Here is a 19,542-nt window from a genome sequence, read left to right on the forward strand (position 1 = left end):
TAGGTGACCTAAAATACTCTTCTAATGAAGAGTGATTGCGTGGGAGGAGAACAGATATGTCACAACAATCGCTGATAGACAGTAAAATAGGCTTTTTCAACTGAAGTAAAAAGAGGAATAGGATCATCTCTGGGGGTGCTTGATGTGATCTCGGTTTCAAAAGTGAGCATGTTTCTCTTTTATATATTTTTGCAATTGCTATTTATTTTAACCAGTGCTTTTATGAGATAAACACTTTTAGCAGTGTGGGGAAGATTTGAAATATTGTAGCAGTTATTTTATTTCCCCATACACCATAACAATTTCCACCAGGTGATGACTGGCAAAATCCAACTGATTGCTGTCATGTTATACTACGCAATTGCTAGCAACTGACAATGACATAAAAGAATGCCAGTATGAGGAGAGACTGTAGAGATTAGATACTGTAGTTCGTCTGTCATTATTTGTAGTTACTACATATGAAACATCACAACAACAGGCCATTACAAGAAACTAGGTGGAGACAGCAGCACCAAGGATGTGAATTGCATGTACAACACAGGCCAATAGAGAGATAGAGAGAAAAAAAATGAATATGTTTAGAACATAATCTAAACATTGGATGAAGCCAGGTTTAAAATATTTTTTACAAAAACTGTTTATAAGCGCTAGGCATAATTTTCCATGACTTTTTCTATAATTATTAAAAACTGTACAAATATTCATGACACTTCCAGTTCCAGGTCATAAAATCACTTTTTAATATTACATATTTCCTATGTAAAAAAAAAAAAAAAAAAAGTATATATATAATATCAGTTAATGAGTATGTATTTTGCATATTGTTAAATGTTTTTAGCATCATTATTATTAATGATTATAATAATGCTTTGTACTTTAATAATAATAATATTTTGGGTCCCACTATATATTAGGTGGCCTTAACTACTATGTAATTACATAAAAAAAAATGTACTTATTGTGTTCATATTGTATTGTAAAACACTTTTGCTGCTATTGAGGTGCGATAGGGGTAAGGTTAGGGAGAGGGTTGGAGGTATGGGTAAGTTTAAGGGTGGGTTAAGGTGTAAAGTATGGGTCAACAGTGTAATTATAAATGTAATTACAGAAATTAAATACAGATGTATTTACATGTAGTTTTTTTTTAAATATAAGTGCAATGTAAAAACATGCATGTACACAATAAGTACATTGTACTAAATTATTAATTAAAATGTAAGTACATAGTAGTTAAGGCCACTTAATATAAAGTGGGTCCATATTTTGTACTTATCCATTTAGTTGCAGGCACCAAACAGCAGTTTGCTTTGCAGAAAGAGAGGCCGCCAATCTTCTGAATGGCAGTTTTTTGTGATGGAGTGTGTTGTGTCTTGTAGCCATGTCTAGCTTGGACACAGTATTGGCCAAAAATCGAATCGGTTAAGTTGAATGCACCTAAACATTCCAAAATAGAAGACTGTAAACTTTCCAAGGCATTATTTTATTTACACTAGAGCTTGTTGCTGACACAATCAAAGCAAACACATTCAACCATAAAATGCTGTACATAAGACACTATATTTGAACACATTCAGCAATGAAACGAGTCTACATTTTCTTTAAAAAAAAAAAAGCATATAAATGGAAAAAGAGCCAAGCCAACAAAAACTGCAAAAAAAGGCTTTTAAAATGACCTTTAAAAAAGAAAAAGAAGAAGAAGAAAAAAAATCAGTTCATAACCAGCACTGTTCCAATTTACACACGTTCAGGTCAGTCTTTATGACATCAGACTTGTTGTCTATGCCCATGTGAACATTATTGCTGTTTCTGCTCTCTATTGGCTGTGGTGCCCAGTCTCCCTCAATGAGGGGTAGTGGGGGTGGAGGGTACAGCCACAGGGTGAAGGCTGAGATCCAGGGAAGGGGCTTCTTCTGGTTCCGGGGGGCTTTTCTTAGACGCTTCGAGCTTCTCCTTCAACAGGGTATAAAGTTCCTTCACCGACTCACTGCTCTGTAATAACAACAATTCAAGGGTGGTCACTTCATAAAATGTCAGTATAAAAGAAACAGTACAGAGAGGAACAGAGAATACTTTTATCATCTTTGAACAGAAGTGACGAGGTTCCATATAGCAACCTTTCCAAGTCAACATTAAAAAGAAAAAACTGACTGCATTTCTTAATCTGGTTTTATGAATGAATCATCGCTGCATGCTGTTTCAAAGGAATAACATTTTTTGTTTTCGGTCATCTTTAATCAAAGTTAAATGACTTAAACAGTCACTACTGTGATACTGAATGATGGCTAATTAATGGTATATGCTTTTGCTGAAAAAACTATCGAACTCCAATATTTCAACTTATTTTTTAGATATATGTGTTCAGCTGCAGAATTCCTGGTGAAAAACAACATTACATTTACATTTATTCATTTAGCTGACGCTTTTATCCAAAGCAACTTACAATTGCTATATATGTCAGAGGTCGCACGCCTCTGGATCAACTAGGGGTTAAGTGTCTTGCTCAGGGACACATTGGTGTCTCACAGTGGATTCAAACCCAGGTCTCTCACACCAAAGGCATGTGTCTTATCCACTGCGCCAACACTACATTACCCATGATTCTGCTAAGAAATCTCTACCAATCAGAGAATCGTGACAGACAAATAGTCCAAAAGAGCCAACCACTCCATTTGATGTCAGTTTTCCTATGCTCTCAAAACGATTAAAATATTTTTATAAAAATATAAATATAATTAAATCAAAATACATTTTTATGAATGATATGCATACCTTGCAATAAACTTAAAATACAAAAAATACTTTTTCTTTCTATGTATAATCAAAAGTTTGCAATGTTTTTAGTCTGCTCATATCTGGTTGGTTTGTTCCATGGCTTATAAAATTCTGTCTATATAGTATTTTTTTATAATCCCTATGGTAAAATATTTCCCAGAACTAATGCCACTGAAAAAGTGGACAGACATTGTTGTTTTAGGATTAGTAGCTATAGCTATTTGGGCACTGTTTTAGCAAATGCACATTCAGTCTGTTTTCTTCAAAATACCTGTTTTGGTGGTTCTAGCGTCTTCATTAATGTCTCCATGTAGGACGCCAGTACCTTCTGATGGAGATGATTCAATAAGCGAAGACAGTGTCTGTGAACATTCTCCTTACTGCAAAAAATGAGAGCAAAAAACATAGAACTGTGGTGAACTGAGCCACTCAATGAACCTTGCTTTTTATTCTAGTGATTAATATTTTTCTCTTTTAAGCACCGAAGAATTTGCACTATTTGATGCAATTAAAAAAACATAACACAGACCTAGAGAAAGACGTGAGGAGGAAGTTATCAAAGACAGCAGTACAAAACTCCTCTGTTCCAAATTCATCAGAGAGAAGAGTCAGATGGCCAGTGAGAAGATGAAGAAAGATGTCTCCGAATGCCATGTCATTATAGGTATCAACTGCACAGAAACACACACACACACACACACACACACACACACACACACACACACAGGGATCAGTCTCTGAGAGGCTTTGACTCGTGGATCCATTAATCCAAATTATCTGACAGAAGTCTCACCCAGTGAAGGCAGAAGCCGCTGTAAAGCATTTTTATTCCTCTGCTTAGCGATATGAAGCACATAATAAAGACCGATCTCACACGCCACCCTGTTTTCCTGTATATACCTAGACAAGACAAAAACCATATATAAATAAATCCATTTTAGAAAAGTGAGTGCTTGCTGAATTTATTGGGCTGAGGAGCATAGCTAATGCAGATACCGAGAGAAGGTTTCAGGCAGGGTGGTGGGGTATGTCAGAGAGGTTTTCTCCTCACTCGGGAGTTTCTGCTCCACAGTGAACGTGTAGTCATCCACCACTATTGACATCACGGCAGGCAGAAAACGTGTTACCACCTCCAAATCCTGAAGGTGAACAAGACCACCCTTGAGTTATTGTTCAAACTAGGGGTGTTACGATACGCGTATTCGTATTGAAACGTTCGGTAAGAGGCTTTCGGTTCGGTACGCGGTACGCATTATGTACCGAACGGTTCATTGGAATAATTAATTATATTTGAAAAAAAAAAAAAAGTGAAATATAATGATATGCGTTCAACAAGGTAGTCCAATAACCCAAACAACGTAACAGGCAACACCCCTGACACCCCCGAAGAAGAAAAAAAACACCAACTTATATGTTTATGTTAGGCTACTCAGTCAGGTGCTCGCTCACTCAGTACGCGCTGAAAGGCTCGTTGCAAAATAGCCAATGCGTTTAACAGACCAGAAATAGAAGATCCTCCAATAACCAACAGGTCTGGTGTTTGGGTGCACTTTGGATTCCCTTTAAGCTATAATGGTGATGGCAAGAGAGTGGTAGATAAAAAAACAACGGTCGCATCTGCTACATGACAGGGTACACCATCGGGAATACAAAAAAAAAAAACACCAGCGAGAATACTTGAAACATGTAAACTCATGTACGCCGACATCACCTTGGTGTGTCAGTATCTGGGAAAATACGAAAAAAAGAAGAAACATACACGCAACAAACTATCCCCGTAGCATTTAGGCAAACATTTCCAACGGACTCAAACAGGGCAAAAGACATCACCGTGGCGATTGGCTTCATTTACGTTATAGCCGCGGATATGAGACCTTACTATTTACCATTCATTCTTTCATCACCATTATAGCTTACAGTGAATCCAAAGTGCACCCAAACACCAGACCTGTTGGTTATTGGAGGATCTTCTATTTCTGGTCTGTTAAATGCATTAGAAATTTTGCAACGAGCCTTCAGCGCGTGCTGAGTGAGCGAGCGCTGTAGGGGCCGTTCACATATCGCGACTAAAAGCGTGTGGAAAACGCTAGGCGCGTCTTTCTTCTCCTTTCCAAAGCGCTCGGGCAGTTGCACCCCTGAGGCGTCTGCCTTTGCTAAGCAACAATGACGTGCTCTCTCCGTGAAGACGCGGAAATTTCAGCAAAGGATAAATGGATTTCCAGCTCTAAAAATCGCTTGCAGTAGGCTAGCTCTGGTACTAAATTTATTTCAAAATTGCAATCCATATACAACTATGATCAGCGGTTCCTTCATCTTGGCTGAGCTTTCAACGTTGTTACGGGAAAGTATGAAGCTGATTGGTTAGTTCTTGTCACATGACCCGCGGTGAGCTTGCGAAATTCTTAAAAGTAGAGATGTTTTTACATTTTGCTGTATCTAAAATGTACCGAACCGTACTGAACCGAACCGTGACATCAGTGTATCGTATCGAACCGAACCGTGAATTTTGTGAACCGTTACACCCCTAGTTCAAACCTATTTCAAATGTTAGATAGTGGCGTATTGAATAATGCTAAGAGTTCATCTTACCATTCGGGGCTCTTTAAAAACCTGGCTGTCAATCATATCCCAGGCACCCTGGCCAAGAGAAAGCATCCGCAGCAGGAGGAGTAGATCAGGGCTGTCCTGTACAAAGTTAATTGCAGCTTTAATTCAATTATCAAAATCTACTTTTTAATTAACAACATAAAGATGTCTACTATAATTTAAAACCAACTGTGAGCTGGAGTTCTTACTCTGGGCATGGCTTCCTGGCTCAATAGCTCTTGAATGTTCCTCACGGTACTCAACACTAGTGTGTTACAGGCAAATGGGTCACATAGGATCATAGACAGATCACTGTGAAAAACAGAGGCAGAGAGTGTCACATTTTTTTAGTTTTATGGGTTTAATGTATGCTATGTTGCATTGTGTCTGTATGGATATGTGAATCTACCCTAGCACTTGCTCCTGCCCTTTCTTCACCCCATCCAGGAAGCCTTGTAACTCTCGAGCCCGTTTAGCATCCACAAACTTTTCCCTGATGCAGGCATCCAAACACCAAGAAAACTGCAAAAGGATTGGAGCAAAGATAAATGTTTTGTATCTTTTTGAATCGCTTTGAAAGTGGTCACGCTTATGGCACATGATCACACACTGCAGAAGCTTCAAACAGCTTTTAATTGTTTTAATTTCTAAACAATCTTAAAACTGCTTCAAGGTCTGACTTCCAGAAAGTGTTTAGTCCCTGTACCATTTTGTAACAGGTAGTTAGGTCATTTTGTTCAAACACGATAAATGGAAGGCCCCTTTAAATGGTGCTTAATGAAGCTGCAGTTGAAAAGGTGTTTTGGCAATTACTGGTTCCACACCTTGTGACAGGGGTCGACTGAACAGATTTCACTGACGTCGAGGTCATGAAGGGACATGAGCAGCTCGGCTCGCAGGGTGCAGTAGTGTACGTTCCGTGTGCGCAGGAATAGCGTCCGCAGGAACTGTAGCACCATATCATAGAGTTTAACATTCTTTCCAATCATCTGAGTCAGCTTCAACACCACCTGACGGAAGAAAACAGAGTTGTTTGTTGTTCCACTGCAACAAAATCACCAAAATCCAAGTTTGACAAAAGAAAAGAAAAAAAATGCAGATTAAACTTATTCCAGGATTTAATTTTTATTTTTTAGGTATGCATAGTATTGTTAAAATGTAAAGATCTTTTGGAATTATTTATTAATGGTTTATAATTTCATAAAAAGAAATATTACATTAATACTGACAGTTCTTAAAATTGAATGATAAGAATATTGATCTAAACAGACTGAATTATATTGGCCCATTAAGCTTTAGTATAAACATACTATAATACAGACACTGTATTTAATTAGGCAGCTTACAGTTATAAATAAACACCTCAATGTATTAATAAACTGACTTAACTAATTGAAATAACGTAAAAAATAATAAAACACATGGCACTTACTTCACCCTGTCGCCGTGTTTTGGGTGAAGGACTGAAAAAGTTGTGAAGGATGGAGAGGTCACTGCTGAAAAGAGCCGCTTCCTTCTCCACAATATACTGTTTCAGCAGAGGAGACACCTCGTCCCCGAAAAGAGCCTGATTGTCTTGCCAAATCTGCCGCTTCACCTCCACTGAGCAGACTTTGTACAGCTCTTTATCAGCCATCACCTGCTTCAGCTTCTTCTCAGGTACCTGCATTAGAGTCCACCAGATTGTCAGTTCTACTAAACCCACTACGTTATAATAACTATAAACGTCACAAAAAATAACAAAATAGACTGCACACATAAAGGTGAAATGATCTGCAAAATAATGTTTGAAATATATGTGACACCTGACCACCGGAGTAACAGGTCATGGCAGAGAACACATTCAAACCTTTGGCAGATGTTTCAGCACTTGCATGATGATGGGCTGGATGGATGGCATCTTCACCAACGGGAAGCTTTTCTCAAGAAGCTCTTCCAGCTTTATGTATCTGTGTGAATTTAAGGGATGTATTAGTATGATTTATGATCTGCTTTATAATAAAACTGTTGGAAATCAAACTTTCCATTCACCTGTCCTCATCCTTGCCCTCTGCAATGGTGGCAACACGCTCCATCAGCTTTTCTCGAAGTTCATCAAATACTGACTGATGAAACTCCAGCCGTGGAGTCCCGTGAAGGTCCAGGAAAGGCAATGCGGACTGTAGGGTTGGCAACAATATGCCATTTTCCATCTGTGAAAGACAAAACAGTTATAATAAAAACGCACCAAGATAAATTACAACATGATTTTTATTATACTCAAAACAAACTAGCATCTTTTATATATATATATATATATATATATATATATATATATATATATATATATATATATATATATATCAGCAATTGTTACTAGTACTTATTTTTTATTACTAAGCAACCAAATATTAACTAGTACCGGTTTCAATTTTACTAGTAACTATTCATTAAATGTTATAACTCAGTACTATTATCGAAATAATATACTTTAAAAGAATATACATGGAAGTATGTTTTCAGACACTTAATTGCAATGAAAGGGATTAATGTTACCTAATTACTGCACTGTCAAATGTACAAACAAGCATTTATGTAAACTCAAAAATACTTTCATTTCTGTGGAAACTATTCACTTTTCGTGTATTTAAATATATTTGTAATGATGACGTTGCAGCACATTTTAAATATGTTCACTTTGAATATGTGACCAACTAACATACTACAGTTAATTAAATTATAATCAAGTGCTTTACATGTGCAATGTTACATGTTAGACAAAAAATCAAATTTAGTGTGCTTCTTTAAAGCATGACAAAACTTTATTAAAAACATATTTAAGACATAGTTTAAAGTAATGATTTAATTTGACATTATTACAAAACAATTTTTTAAAGTGTACTGAAGTGTTAAGAAATTTAGTTGGTAACGTATACAGTTATTGCAATTAAATGGCCTTTTATTTCATAAATATTACATTATCTTTGAGTACAGGTTTTTAAATCTAAGTTTAAAATTGAACTGCACATCTAGTAAGAACTATTTGTTTTCACAAGGATAATTCACTGGGTATTAGTACTTTAATTCTTATTAATCAGTAAAGCTACAATTAGACACTAGAGAAGCAAATATTGGATTACTTACTAGTAATTAAAACCATTACTAGTAAAATAATAGATATCAGTTTAATCGTCTGGTTAAAGGCTGTCAAATGACAAGTCACACTGCAAGCGAGGCAAGAAACGAGATCCCTCCCATTATAATCAATCAAGAAGACTGCTGCATGCGAGCGAACATTTGTAGACTGTGACTGTTTTAATTTAGTGAAAGAGTCAAATATACAAGTGTAGCTCTAACCTGAAACTGGTCGATGGCTTTCAGGGGTTCCGTGCAGTTAGTCAGAGTTTCTTTAAGATCTTCTCCATTGGATATTCCCAGCTCCGGTAAACCAGCAAACATTTTGAGACGCTGTCTCTATTTAAGTGCACTATCAAAACGAAATCAAATGCACTGACAGCAGACATCCAACAGATGTTGGCTAGATTTGCATTGTTCGTTTTCTGTATTCACACACTTCCTAACTGTGCAACCTCGTCAACAGACTCTTGTTTCTGATACATCGTAATGAGTTCCGCCTCATGAATGTTCCTAGCTGGGCTTAATAATAAATTTTTATTTTACTACATTTGTCTACTAAAAGGCCCTCATCATTGAACACCAGTATTGAAAGATGCTAAACTATCCAAAACGTTGGACATCTGTGATTTGAATGAAAACAGAGCTGCAATTGTGGTACATATTTTCGATTGCATTATAATTTACAGTAAACAAAAACTATTTGCTGATTGACTGTAGTCAGATTGTAGCCGGGATGTCAGAAAAAAATCTACTGACTTTGACATGTTAACACTAAAGTTAATCAACCAGTCAGAGCTGCTCGGGCATGCAGGTCCGAATTGCAAAATATGTTTTTCAAATTTATATGAAATGACTGACTGTCAAAGTGTGGATTTCTGCTGACTTTATACTGATTATTATTATTATTTTATTTATTTATTTATTTATTGATTGATTGATTGGGTGTTTAAGCTGTATGTGTCCTGGTGTTCAGCTTTTGGTAATTTAATTAGAATTGTTAAATGGTCCACACAGCTGATAGTATGTAGTGCAGTGTTAGAAAAAGATATATTTAAATAACAGTAGCAAAGGCAAACTTGTAAGGGGGGGGGGGGGGGGGGGGGTCACTATTTTTTGTGCCCCAAAAAGGTCTGGATGTGAAGTACAGAAACAAAAAAGTTCTCAGGCATGCAAACAGACACCAATTTGACACTAGATGGCATCAGAACAAAAATTGTTTTTATATATATTATCATTGATCAGGAGCCATGGAAACAATATGTATTTGGAAACGCACAATGCATATAAATGGAACATAATCACTGATGTTTTTTGTTTTTTTACACAAATCATTGTGCCACTCTCTAAGACCCCATCATTTGGCCAGTGATTCGCACATTATTCTAAAAGATAAAATAAGTGAATGGGCAAAAAACTTAATGAACAATAAAATGTCTTGGCTTTTGTGAGAGATTTGCCTGTTTTACCACCAGTTTTTGGGGGGGATTTCCCCCTCCTATATAATCTTCCATGTAAGTTATAATAGTGTTTTTCAGGAATGTATGAATTATTTAAAAATGGAGGGTCACATTCATAGACTGTAAAAAACAGGTTACATTACAGGAAAGCTATTGATTATATTTGTTGTATTCAGTGAGCTATTGAATACAACAGATTCTGTCCTGTGTTGTTCAGGGGCGCAACTGCACATTTGCTGAAAGGTATGCAAGATCATATTTAAATGGAAAATAAACTGATATGGTTAATCACTGCCCTCTCAAGCAACAGTGTTGTTGATTGACTTAAAGACTTACAGCGGGGTTTACAAACTCGGTGCAGGAGGTCCGGTGTCCTACAGAGTTTAACTAAACTTTGCAGGACTCAGCCCTTCAGGACCTACTTTGGTGACGCTTGACTCAACAGTGAAATTATTTTATAGTTTTAACAATCTTAGTTTGTTCACTTTATTTTAATTAATTGATTTATTTCCCTTTGGTTTTTCTGTTCTGCACCCCTTTCCCTCCTCTATTCATTTCAGTCATGTGACTGTGTCTGTGACTGTAATGTCGAAGGGTGAGCTGCCAGTTTGTACTCACTTGATAATAAATTACATTTTGAACTCATTGAAAATTCTAAACAAAGTTAAACACAAAGGCTTCGTTTCAATATTTTTGACAAATAAGCTTTTGATTATTTATAACATTTTATTAAATAAGATTTCCACAGAATGATTTCAGTGTGCCGTTTTATTGCATTTAGAAAATACAGAAAATTAGTAAATACGTTAACTTATATCAGCAGGAATAGAAACAGGCAATACCATTTCAAAATCAAATGCATTCTTATATATATATATATGCATAAATACATTTTCAAGATTTGTGATTTGTCAGTGCCTTCAACTTCATTTTACAGCACACAGCATAGTACACAAATATGTTAAATCTAGAAAAAAAGTTTCAAAACAAACCCATGATATGCTATTAAGGCACAGAACACAGTATACCTAAGACATACATTCAATATTATAAAAAGACAGACATCTTGACATGACTGTCCTTGATGAATTTAGGCTTAGCACTACTAAAATCAAGTTTCCTGTTGTACAGTCTCTTCTAAAATATAAAATGTGCTTGATAAGAAATATGTTATTAAAATGAGATAGGTTTGATGAAATGTGGTACAAAAAGTCTTTGTGCATCCTTGTTTGGAATGCACTGTAAACAGACGGAAGGGCAGTGGATAACAATATAACTCCTTCATTATTAAATGCCAGTGTCAGTGCCTTTCTTATGAATGGCTCGCAACAAAAAATATAGTGCCATAATAAGAAGAAAGCAAAAAAGGGTAATCAGAGCACCCCAGGCACTTGAGCGCAGTGTTTTCTTCAGTAAAACATCTTCAGCAGGCAGCAGGTTGCTTAGGTTTAGCATGTAGCCAAGGGACCAGCCGACAGACGTGTCTCCTGCCTGCAAATCAAAATAACATTCAAACATTTTCTTGACCAAGTCGGGTCCATTTATTCACCAACATTACATCACTTGGACACCAATGGATCCTCTGCAGTGAATGGGTGCCGTCAGAATGAGAGTTCAAATAGATGATCAAAGCATCACAATAATCCACAAGTAATCCACATAACTCCAGTCCATCAGTTAACATCCAGTGAAGTGAAAAGTTGCATGTTTTTATAAGCAAATCTCATTCTGACGGCAGCCATTCACTGCAGAGGATCCATTGGTGTGCAAGCGATGCTAAATTATTCCAAATCTGTTCTGATGTGGAAAACAAAATGTCCTTAGGGTGAGTACATTTTCTGCAAATTAAACATTTTGGCTGAACTACTTCTATAAAACAACACAAACGTTATTACATTCCATTTTACTCCTGTAATTTGTAGTTTTAGATAAAAAATACAATGAGATATAGCACTTGATTTTGTTTATGAGAAATTGTCTGGACAGTGAAAAGTGACAGATGTATTGAGGGAAGGGGTTAAAAAATGAGGGGAATTAGTGATAACAAAAAAAAGCTTGTGTGCCTACAAATACAGAAAGTGAATTAGGGAGGTATATAGAGTCAGTTTTTGCAAATAGTTCTAGTTACCTTCTTCTGGAAGGAGATGTGCGGGAAGGAGAGATCATCAAAGCCATATCCCCTGAGCAGTAGCACCCGCACAAAAGCAGAGACTGCACAGTAGTCCTTCAGACGGCTTTCCTGACCCTGAACCTTATTATTCATCTAGGACAAGGAGAATTAAAGAGAAAATTGAAAGGAGCTACTGTAAGTTACGTAAATAAATAGGTCAACTGTTAATTCAATAATGCATCATTTGCTAACAATAATATAATTAAACAGTATGCAGTAAATATCATCTTCAAAGAAGATAAAGCAAGTTCTCTTAATTGAAGATCCAGAGACTCTCAATCATTGGTCGACTGCTGAGATATGAGCAAAGTCATCTCAGAATAGCAGGACTCAAAATCAGCTCAGCGGAACGGTACCTCCTGAAAGCTCATGTTGCAGACCATACGGGCAGCGTTCTCTAAATGTTCTGGGGACTTGATGCTGATGCCCGTTGCTTGCTGAAGAAAGGAATGGGTGTAGAAAAATGCAGAAAATGCCTGTGCCAGAGAAAGATGGAAAGAGAGGGATTGCATAATCATAATCATGACACATGCAATCATGACAAGCATGAGTGAATCATGAGTGCCCAGAAATGAATGTATGATTTAAGCTGTCTCACTTAGTAACTGCTTGCGTGTTAACATAACCATCCCCCCACAAGTAAAGACATAAATGTTGCCAAAAGCATAAGGAACAAATGGCATGTTATTCTAGTTGATAAAATATATTTACAACAATTCAACTGAATGGATAAAAAGTTCCATATGAAGCATTTTAGAAACTCATACCATAAAATTTCCAGTAATGTTGGGCTGGAAGACTTTGTCAAAAGAGCATCTGGAATAAGAACAATTGTTAAAAGAAAAGAGATGAGAAACATTTCCCAGGCACTGATCGTAGTTTCCTGTGCCTTTGATTTGCAGCTCAACATCAGGTATAGAGGGAGATTGTCTTTCATTGCATGGAGTATCAAACACAGTGCTCAGCTTTATGGAGTCATTGTGACCTGCAGGATAGCAGGGGTGAACTATGGAGCGGTCTGAACCCTGAGTCTATAAGACACATAAAGAAAAAAACCCATCAGAAATCATCCTCGAAGTACTATCAAATCAGTAAATCAGCTTGTCTGATGATCGTTTAGACTAAAGGTTTGCACTTAACCTTAATCAGAAGTGCCAGCAGTCTGAGTAACACCTGGTCTCTCCCATAACACAGAAAGCTCTGAGTGTAAATCTGATAGTCTCGTCCGTACAGCCGCAGTTTCATCAGATTGTCCTTGTTCTCCACCCTCTGTTTTGTTTCAAAGGTGATCTGAGTAGAAGCTCCACCAAAGTCCAGAGCACCAACCGTGTCTCTGCCTGGAGACAGCCATTGTCCCACAAAACCATACTAGAGGAATGAGAGAGAAAAATGTAGGGTAATGGCCAGCAACAAGATTTTATTAAAGGATGTGGTGAGATATAAAGTATGGCTATATTACCTTGATGTAATTCTCAAGCAGGTAGTTGACCGTGACCCATCCATAAGCCCCCTCCTCTTGACCACTCAAGATACTGGCCCCTTTGAAGCTGAATGGGTAGGTCTTCAGTTTGTCTCCCACTTCTTTCAAAACCTCATCTGATTCTTTGGGTTTAGAAATACTGCGTGGATTGACACAAATGCATATTTTTTTTAATCTTTTTTACTATCATTATTAAAAGTATCTTCTCTCTGTCCATACTTTTTTTTCAGGAATTCTTGATAAATAGACAGTTCAAAACAACAGCATTTACATGAAAACAACATTTGTAAAATTGGTTTCGGTCACTTTTGACCAATATTATGCATCCATTGTGATCAAAAGTTTTAATGCGTTTATAAAAAAATTACATTTTACTGACCTCAAATAAACAGTATGTGGTGTAGTGCAACTTATAAAAGTTTATAGTATAGTTGATAGTATACTGTCCCTGAATAATGCTAATTTTGTGATCAGTGGTTAAAAGCAGCTTTTGTCGCATAGTGGCATGAGCTTTCTGACTCACTTCAGTAGTCTCATGCCTGCCGTTGCCCCAAGATACAAAGGGGTGAGTTTGTGTCTTGACTTGGGGATCTTCTGCATGGCTTGTTCCATGCATTCCTCAAGACTACGGGCTGCTCCTCCTCTGCTACCTGCATAACTGGAGATCCCGCCTCCTGATTAGTGAAAGTGAGACAGTTCAAGTTATGGGACAACTGAAATGAACTATAGAATACCTCTTAATTTTCTTATGAAAGCTGCATGGGCAATAATGGGCAAGAAATATCAGTTCCTATTTCACTGCCTGAGATGCCACACACACTTGGCTACCATAAATGCAACCAGACATTTTTTTGGATGGCCATTCCAGATGTTTCCGTAGAACAATGCCACTCAGCAATATTTGAGGGGTACTTGGAGTTTACAATCCCAATTCTGTGAATGTCAGGTCCCTAAAGAAGAAGACCAAGGCTGAGCCAAAGTGATGAAATTGTAAAAACTGTAAAAACCTCAGACAACACTGCAAAAAAGGGAAGTGGGCAGCAATTTTCTTCAGGAAAGTAGTGATAAAAAATATAAATAACTGATTAATTACAATACATTCATATAAATGAATGTCCATTCATATAAATGACAGTCCAAAAGAATATGTTTAATAGAAAGGAGGGTCTTGAAGAACATGCATAGAGTTGGGTCTTGCCCTTTAAGCAAAAATGCATGTGTCAGTCTTGTATGACCTATTTTTGTATTTTTTGTATTTTGTAATGTCTTTTCTGTGAGTGACTTTTGAGATGTGTGATATATATTTTGAAACAAAGATTTGAATAAACAGGTTTTTTTTAAAACTATCAAATTGAGAGAGTATTACACAAGGTTTTAGGAATCTCACGTTTCTGTTTTGTTTTTTCTTTCAGTCTTATCTACTGACATTTACATATAGTCTTATAATGGACGTTTTTATCCAAAGGGGCTTTAAAATGAGGAACGTCCTAAGCCATTTATCATTAAAAACTCACCCTTGGCATGACACTCGCTGTGTTGACTGACTATGCCGGTACCGTTCTGCTTGTCTGCTGGCCATTTGTAGATGAACATGGCCGTATGAGAGGATCCAGCATCCAGGACTATTCCATACTGAGAACAAACACAACAGCCAAAAAAAAAATTTAGGCTAAGGCTAAAAACCTGTGGTGACATGGATTCAGTTCCCAGGGAAGAAATACAAAGACCCGCTGCCAAAATATATACCTTGAATTAGCTTTTATGCAAATGCTTTTATTCAGCAATAAATTCAAAAGTTTGAATAAAACATTTATAATGGTAACATAACATTAACATTACATTTTTCTGTTTCAAATAAATGTTGTTGTTTTTATTTTTTATTCAACAAAAAAACCTATATCACAGTTTGCACAAGTAGCATGACACTGTTCTAATAATAAGAAATGACATCATATAATAACATAATAAGAAATGTTTCTTGATCCCCAGATCAGCATATTAGGACTATTTATGAAGGATTTATGAAGACTGGAGTAATGGCTTCTGAAAATTCAAATTTGCTATCAAATTGAAAACATGAAATCACATCATATGACCCCTTTAAATGGTTATTTTTTAATTGTCAACAAATCTGAAAATTCATTTTAATTTATATTTTTAGCATTGAAACCTGGTCTGAAGGTCTAAAATTAGCTTATTGATAACTGATTAATAATTGATAGATCGGTTTGCCATTTCGTTCCAGCCTTTAATCCTGGATGGAGATGGATTTACTCCTAGGACAGATTTAAATGAGACTACTGTAACTAGAAGTTATAACTTGCACATAGCTGGTGTAACATGTGCCGGGTAATTTTGGTCTCATGCCGCTGAAACAGGTTGTGTATTTGAGAATTTGCCATATGGGAACTGCATTACAAATGGTTTTCACTGATGAGTTGAAAATATTATTATTATTTTTTTAAATCTCCTACAGCTAATATGTTTACATTGACATTAAGTTACAAACTCATATTCTAACCTGAGAGAGAGTAAATACTTGAGGTTTTCTGCCTGTCTCATTTATATCTCAACTAGATGCATCTGGTTGCTTTAAAAAGTCTATATATTTTGAATTTAAATGGTCAGGCCTCTTTTGTTAGCTAATACATAATGCTGATTATTACTCAAGCAAACATGACTCACCTCTGTAGCTGCCTTTGAAAATATGAATATGATTTACTTAAACTAAACACTTCTTTGAAGTACTGTAAAATGTTTGCTCAATGATCATAATAAATGTTTAACAATGTAAAGATCAAAAAATAACACACAACACTTTTATCTCACACACACCTGCACTACATACTTCCTGACACTGCCTGAACTTTCTTCATTCACGCAAACTATGATTATCTCTTCCAATTACATATCTTGCTCTCCAGGCTTTGCTTACAGTTTGCATACAGACATTTTATCTTAGTGTAATAGCAGTGTCTAGCAGCTCTTTTGACTTCAAGTTTGCCTTTCTATGTCAATGCGACTCCATAATGCTCAGATTCTGCCATCAGTCACCTGTGTAGCATGTTCTTTTTAAAATCGTCAAGAAATGATGTCACCCTAAAGCTAAACGGAATTGTCAAAATATGGTGAAAGACTAAATAATTTTACAGTGATGGGTGTGTACGAGGTACATACTATTACAAATACTATATGAAAATAGATCCATATCTTCAAAACTACAATGACTCGCTCTCATGTTTCTAAGAAGGAAAAGGGATTAAAGCATTTAATCCAAATGGTTGGGAAATACAAACAATGGGATCTAGCCAATAAGAACAAGAGCTTTTATGTGTTTAAGCCTGTGTAAATCAAAAAGTGAGGACAGCTGGAGAAATATTTATAACTCACCCTCTGCTATTAGATTAAAGAAAAATCTACATTTTGTTTGAAAAGTGGGACATAAGGTAAAATTGCATTGCTTGGTCATTTATTTAGTAGTAAGAGGCAAAGGCAACTAATAATTAATATCTGTCATTAAATATTATTGCCGTAAAAGCTTTTGTCATCCTGAACACTTTAGAATTTGTATGATGTTATATAGATATGAACTAACTTTAATATTTAACTGACCTATTGACAAATCTATTGTGAATGCTCTTATTAAACATAAGCTTCTGTAAGGAATACAAATCATCTGCACTAAACTTTTTTTTTTTTTCTTTAAATGATAAATGTCTTTGTCATTTACAAAAAGTATGCACAGATGTATTTCATTAATTTTGTGGGTCTATTTTAGCACTGGGGCACTTTTAAAACTTTCCTGATGGATTATGATCATTTAATTGCTCTCTTTTATGAGCTAACATGAACCATGTCAATGACTTATGGCCATTAGCTCTGAGCTGATGCAGATGATGATGTTCCGAAAACCAGCCTGGTCATGCTAATCTGAAATGGCATTTATTTTGCTGAAGTAACATAAACCAAATTGGCCTACTGATAGTGGATTAATTTTGTAATTCAATTCAGTTGTTTTACTACATTTACATTTAGAAGAAAAAAAAAACGGTGACCTCAGTGAACAGTCAACCAGGACCCAAAATACCCCGTCCCCCTCCCCCCATTTCACACACACACAATGACTTCATGACTATTTATTATAAGCAAATTTGCACTTGTGAAGTCTAAACTTCAGTAATGTCTCCAGCGTTATAGGTTCCCAAAATCTGTTACCTCTCACTATTGTTCACACACCGGCTATACTGTTATCCAAAAGCACTCAGGTAGCCTAATGTCTAAACAAACCAACTAATGTTTACACCACTGAAAGCATTTTGATCTGATGTCGTGAGGACACCTTATCCACCAAAACCAAAGATTGCAAGTGTAGGTTACTGAAGTCTGCTCCCCCACACTACTTCACACAGAATGGCCTGAATGACAAATGTTGAAACTTCTTCTTTTTCTATTTCCAGGGAAAGGTTATTGCTGTGATGTGAATATCTGAATTGAAAGTGAGAGTCGTGGCATTTACCAAGTATGGTAACCCATACTCAGAATTGGTGCTCTGCATTTAACCACATTCAAGTCCAACTCTCTAACCATTAGGCCACAGCTGCACCCATCTGCAGATATGTGCACCAAATCTGCCAATGCAGCATATAAATTATGAAAATTGTTACCCCTCTATATTTTGACACACAATTAATAATAATAATAATAATAATAATAATAATAATAATCATTAAATAAAAAATCCCCCAACTGGGCTGCAAGAAAAAGCTTTTATCTGTTTTATCAGAGCTCCATTACGAATCTGTCAAAAACTTTTTGCAGTGTTCAGTCTGAGAGAGAATTTCCATGATCCCATCCTCCTGAGAGATACAAAATCACACCTCGGTGAGCAAAAGACAAGCCAGGTGATGAAACAGGCAGAGGACGCACTCGTTGTGTTCTGCTCTACCGGAAACCGATCGATAATCTACAGATATAGCAGCTCATTCGTTTTCTTAAGGTGCACAATGAAACGTCGCGGGAATGTGAAATGTTCCCTTCGCCTTTCTCCTGGAATTTGTGTAATGTGCGTGTCACGAATGAGAAAAATGTTATTATTACCATAAACTCCGGGGGCTCTTTAACGTCTTCGGTGGGTACGACGAGCAGAAGAATGCCACATATTGCCAGAAACAGAGCCGCAGTCGCAGTAATGATCTGGCACTGCTGTTGGTTACCCATGGATGCCATCCACAAGACGAGATCCACACGAGACGAATGACAGCGACAACATTCGTTGGCAAGGCAGCTACTACTGTGACGTGCGTAAACCGGCCACAGCACGAGTGGGCATGGCACTAGCTCGTCATATGTCCGTGGTGCAACAGGTTCCCGCTGTTAGACTGTGTTGTCCGATAAACCAGATGCTTGTCTACTACTTGATTAATCTGAAGTCGATTCAAACGTGTTATGAGACTCTCCTCGAGTGTTTATCAGAAGCTTGTGAGAGCCTTTGTAAACTCTCTTGCTTCTGAATAGTTTTCGTTTACCACATAAGACTGGGGCTAGTTGCAGTTCCCAGGGTGAGTTTATTTTTGCAAGCTCAGGTTCATGTTCACAATGATCAACATTATTGTCCAAAAATATAGATTTAACCCAATCGGTACTCCTAAACCTAACCCTACCCATAACTTATTCCTAAAACCAGAGGGAAATGATAGCTGATTAACAAGGGTGTAGAAGCACCTAACCCTGATTGGAAGCCTAAAACAGATCATTCCTGAAAATGCATGTCAATTCTGATTGGTTGATTGGGATGTTGATCCAGGACCATGTTGTGCTTGTTGAAATCAGGATAACCATGTGGGATAGGGGTTATATGATTTTCAAGCTAAAAGTGAAAGTGAAAGTGAAGTGACATTCAGCCAAGTATGGTGACCCATACTCAGAATATGTGCTCTGCATTTAACCCATCCGAAATG

At 36.7% G+C, this 19,542-nt stretch overlaps 2 protein-coding genes across 2 annotated transcripts; both read right to left on the reverse strand.

The window, feature by feature from the left end:
* Positions 1–1,464: 1,464 nt before the first annotated feature.
* Positions 1,465–8,957, reverse strand: LOC113074283 (negative elongation factor B-like). The gene is made up of 13 exons (XM_026247048.1): positions 8,698–8,957; positions 7,393–7,553; positions 7,211–7,310; positions 6,794–7,024; positions 6,186–6,371; positions 5,771–5,883; positions 5,571–5,673; positions 5,365–5,460; positions 3,772–3,914; positions 3,569–3,675; positions 3,305–3,446; positions 3,047–3,155; positions 1,465–1,992 (listed from the first exon to the last, which is right to left on the reverse strand). The coding sequence occupies exons 1-13, from the start codon at positions 8,797–8,799 to the stop codon at positions 1,843–1,845; spliced, it is 1,743 nt and encodes a 580-aa protein (XP_026102833.1). The 5' UTR covers positions 8,800–8,957; the 3' UTR covers positions 1,465–1,842.
* A 1,746-nt stretch (positions 8,958–10,703) lies between these two features.
* Positions 10,704–19,146, reverse strand: LOC113074291 (ectonucleoside triphosphate diphosphohydrolase 2-like). Its single transcript, XM_026247061.1, has 9 exons — positions 18,683–19,146; positions 15,100–15,217; positions 14,109–14,259; positions 13,565–13,724; positions 13,246–13,473; positions 12,873–13,136; positions 12,462–12,581; positions 12,064–12,198; positions 10,704–11,426 (listed from the first exon to the last, which is right to left on the reverse strand). Exons 1-9 carry the CDS (start codon positions 18,809–18,811, stop codon positions 11,223–11,225), a joined length of 1,509 nt encoding a protein of 502 aa, XP_026102846.1. The 5' UTR covers positions 18,812–19,146; the 3' UTR covers positions 10,704–11,222.
* Positions 19,147–19,542: the final 396 nt, after the last annotated feature.

Source organism: Carassius auratus, chromosome 5, assembly GCF_003368295.1.
Source record: "Carassius auratus strain Wakin chromosome 5, ASM336829v1, whole genome shotgun sequence".
NCBI lineage: Eukaryota > Metazoa > Chordata > Actinopteri > Cypriniformes > Cyprinidae > Carassius > Carassius auratus.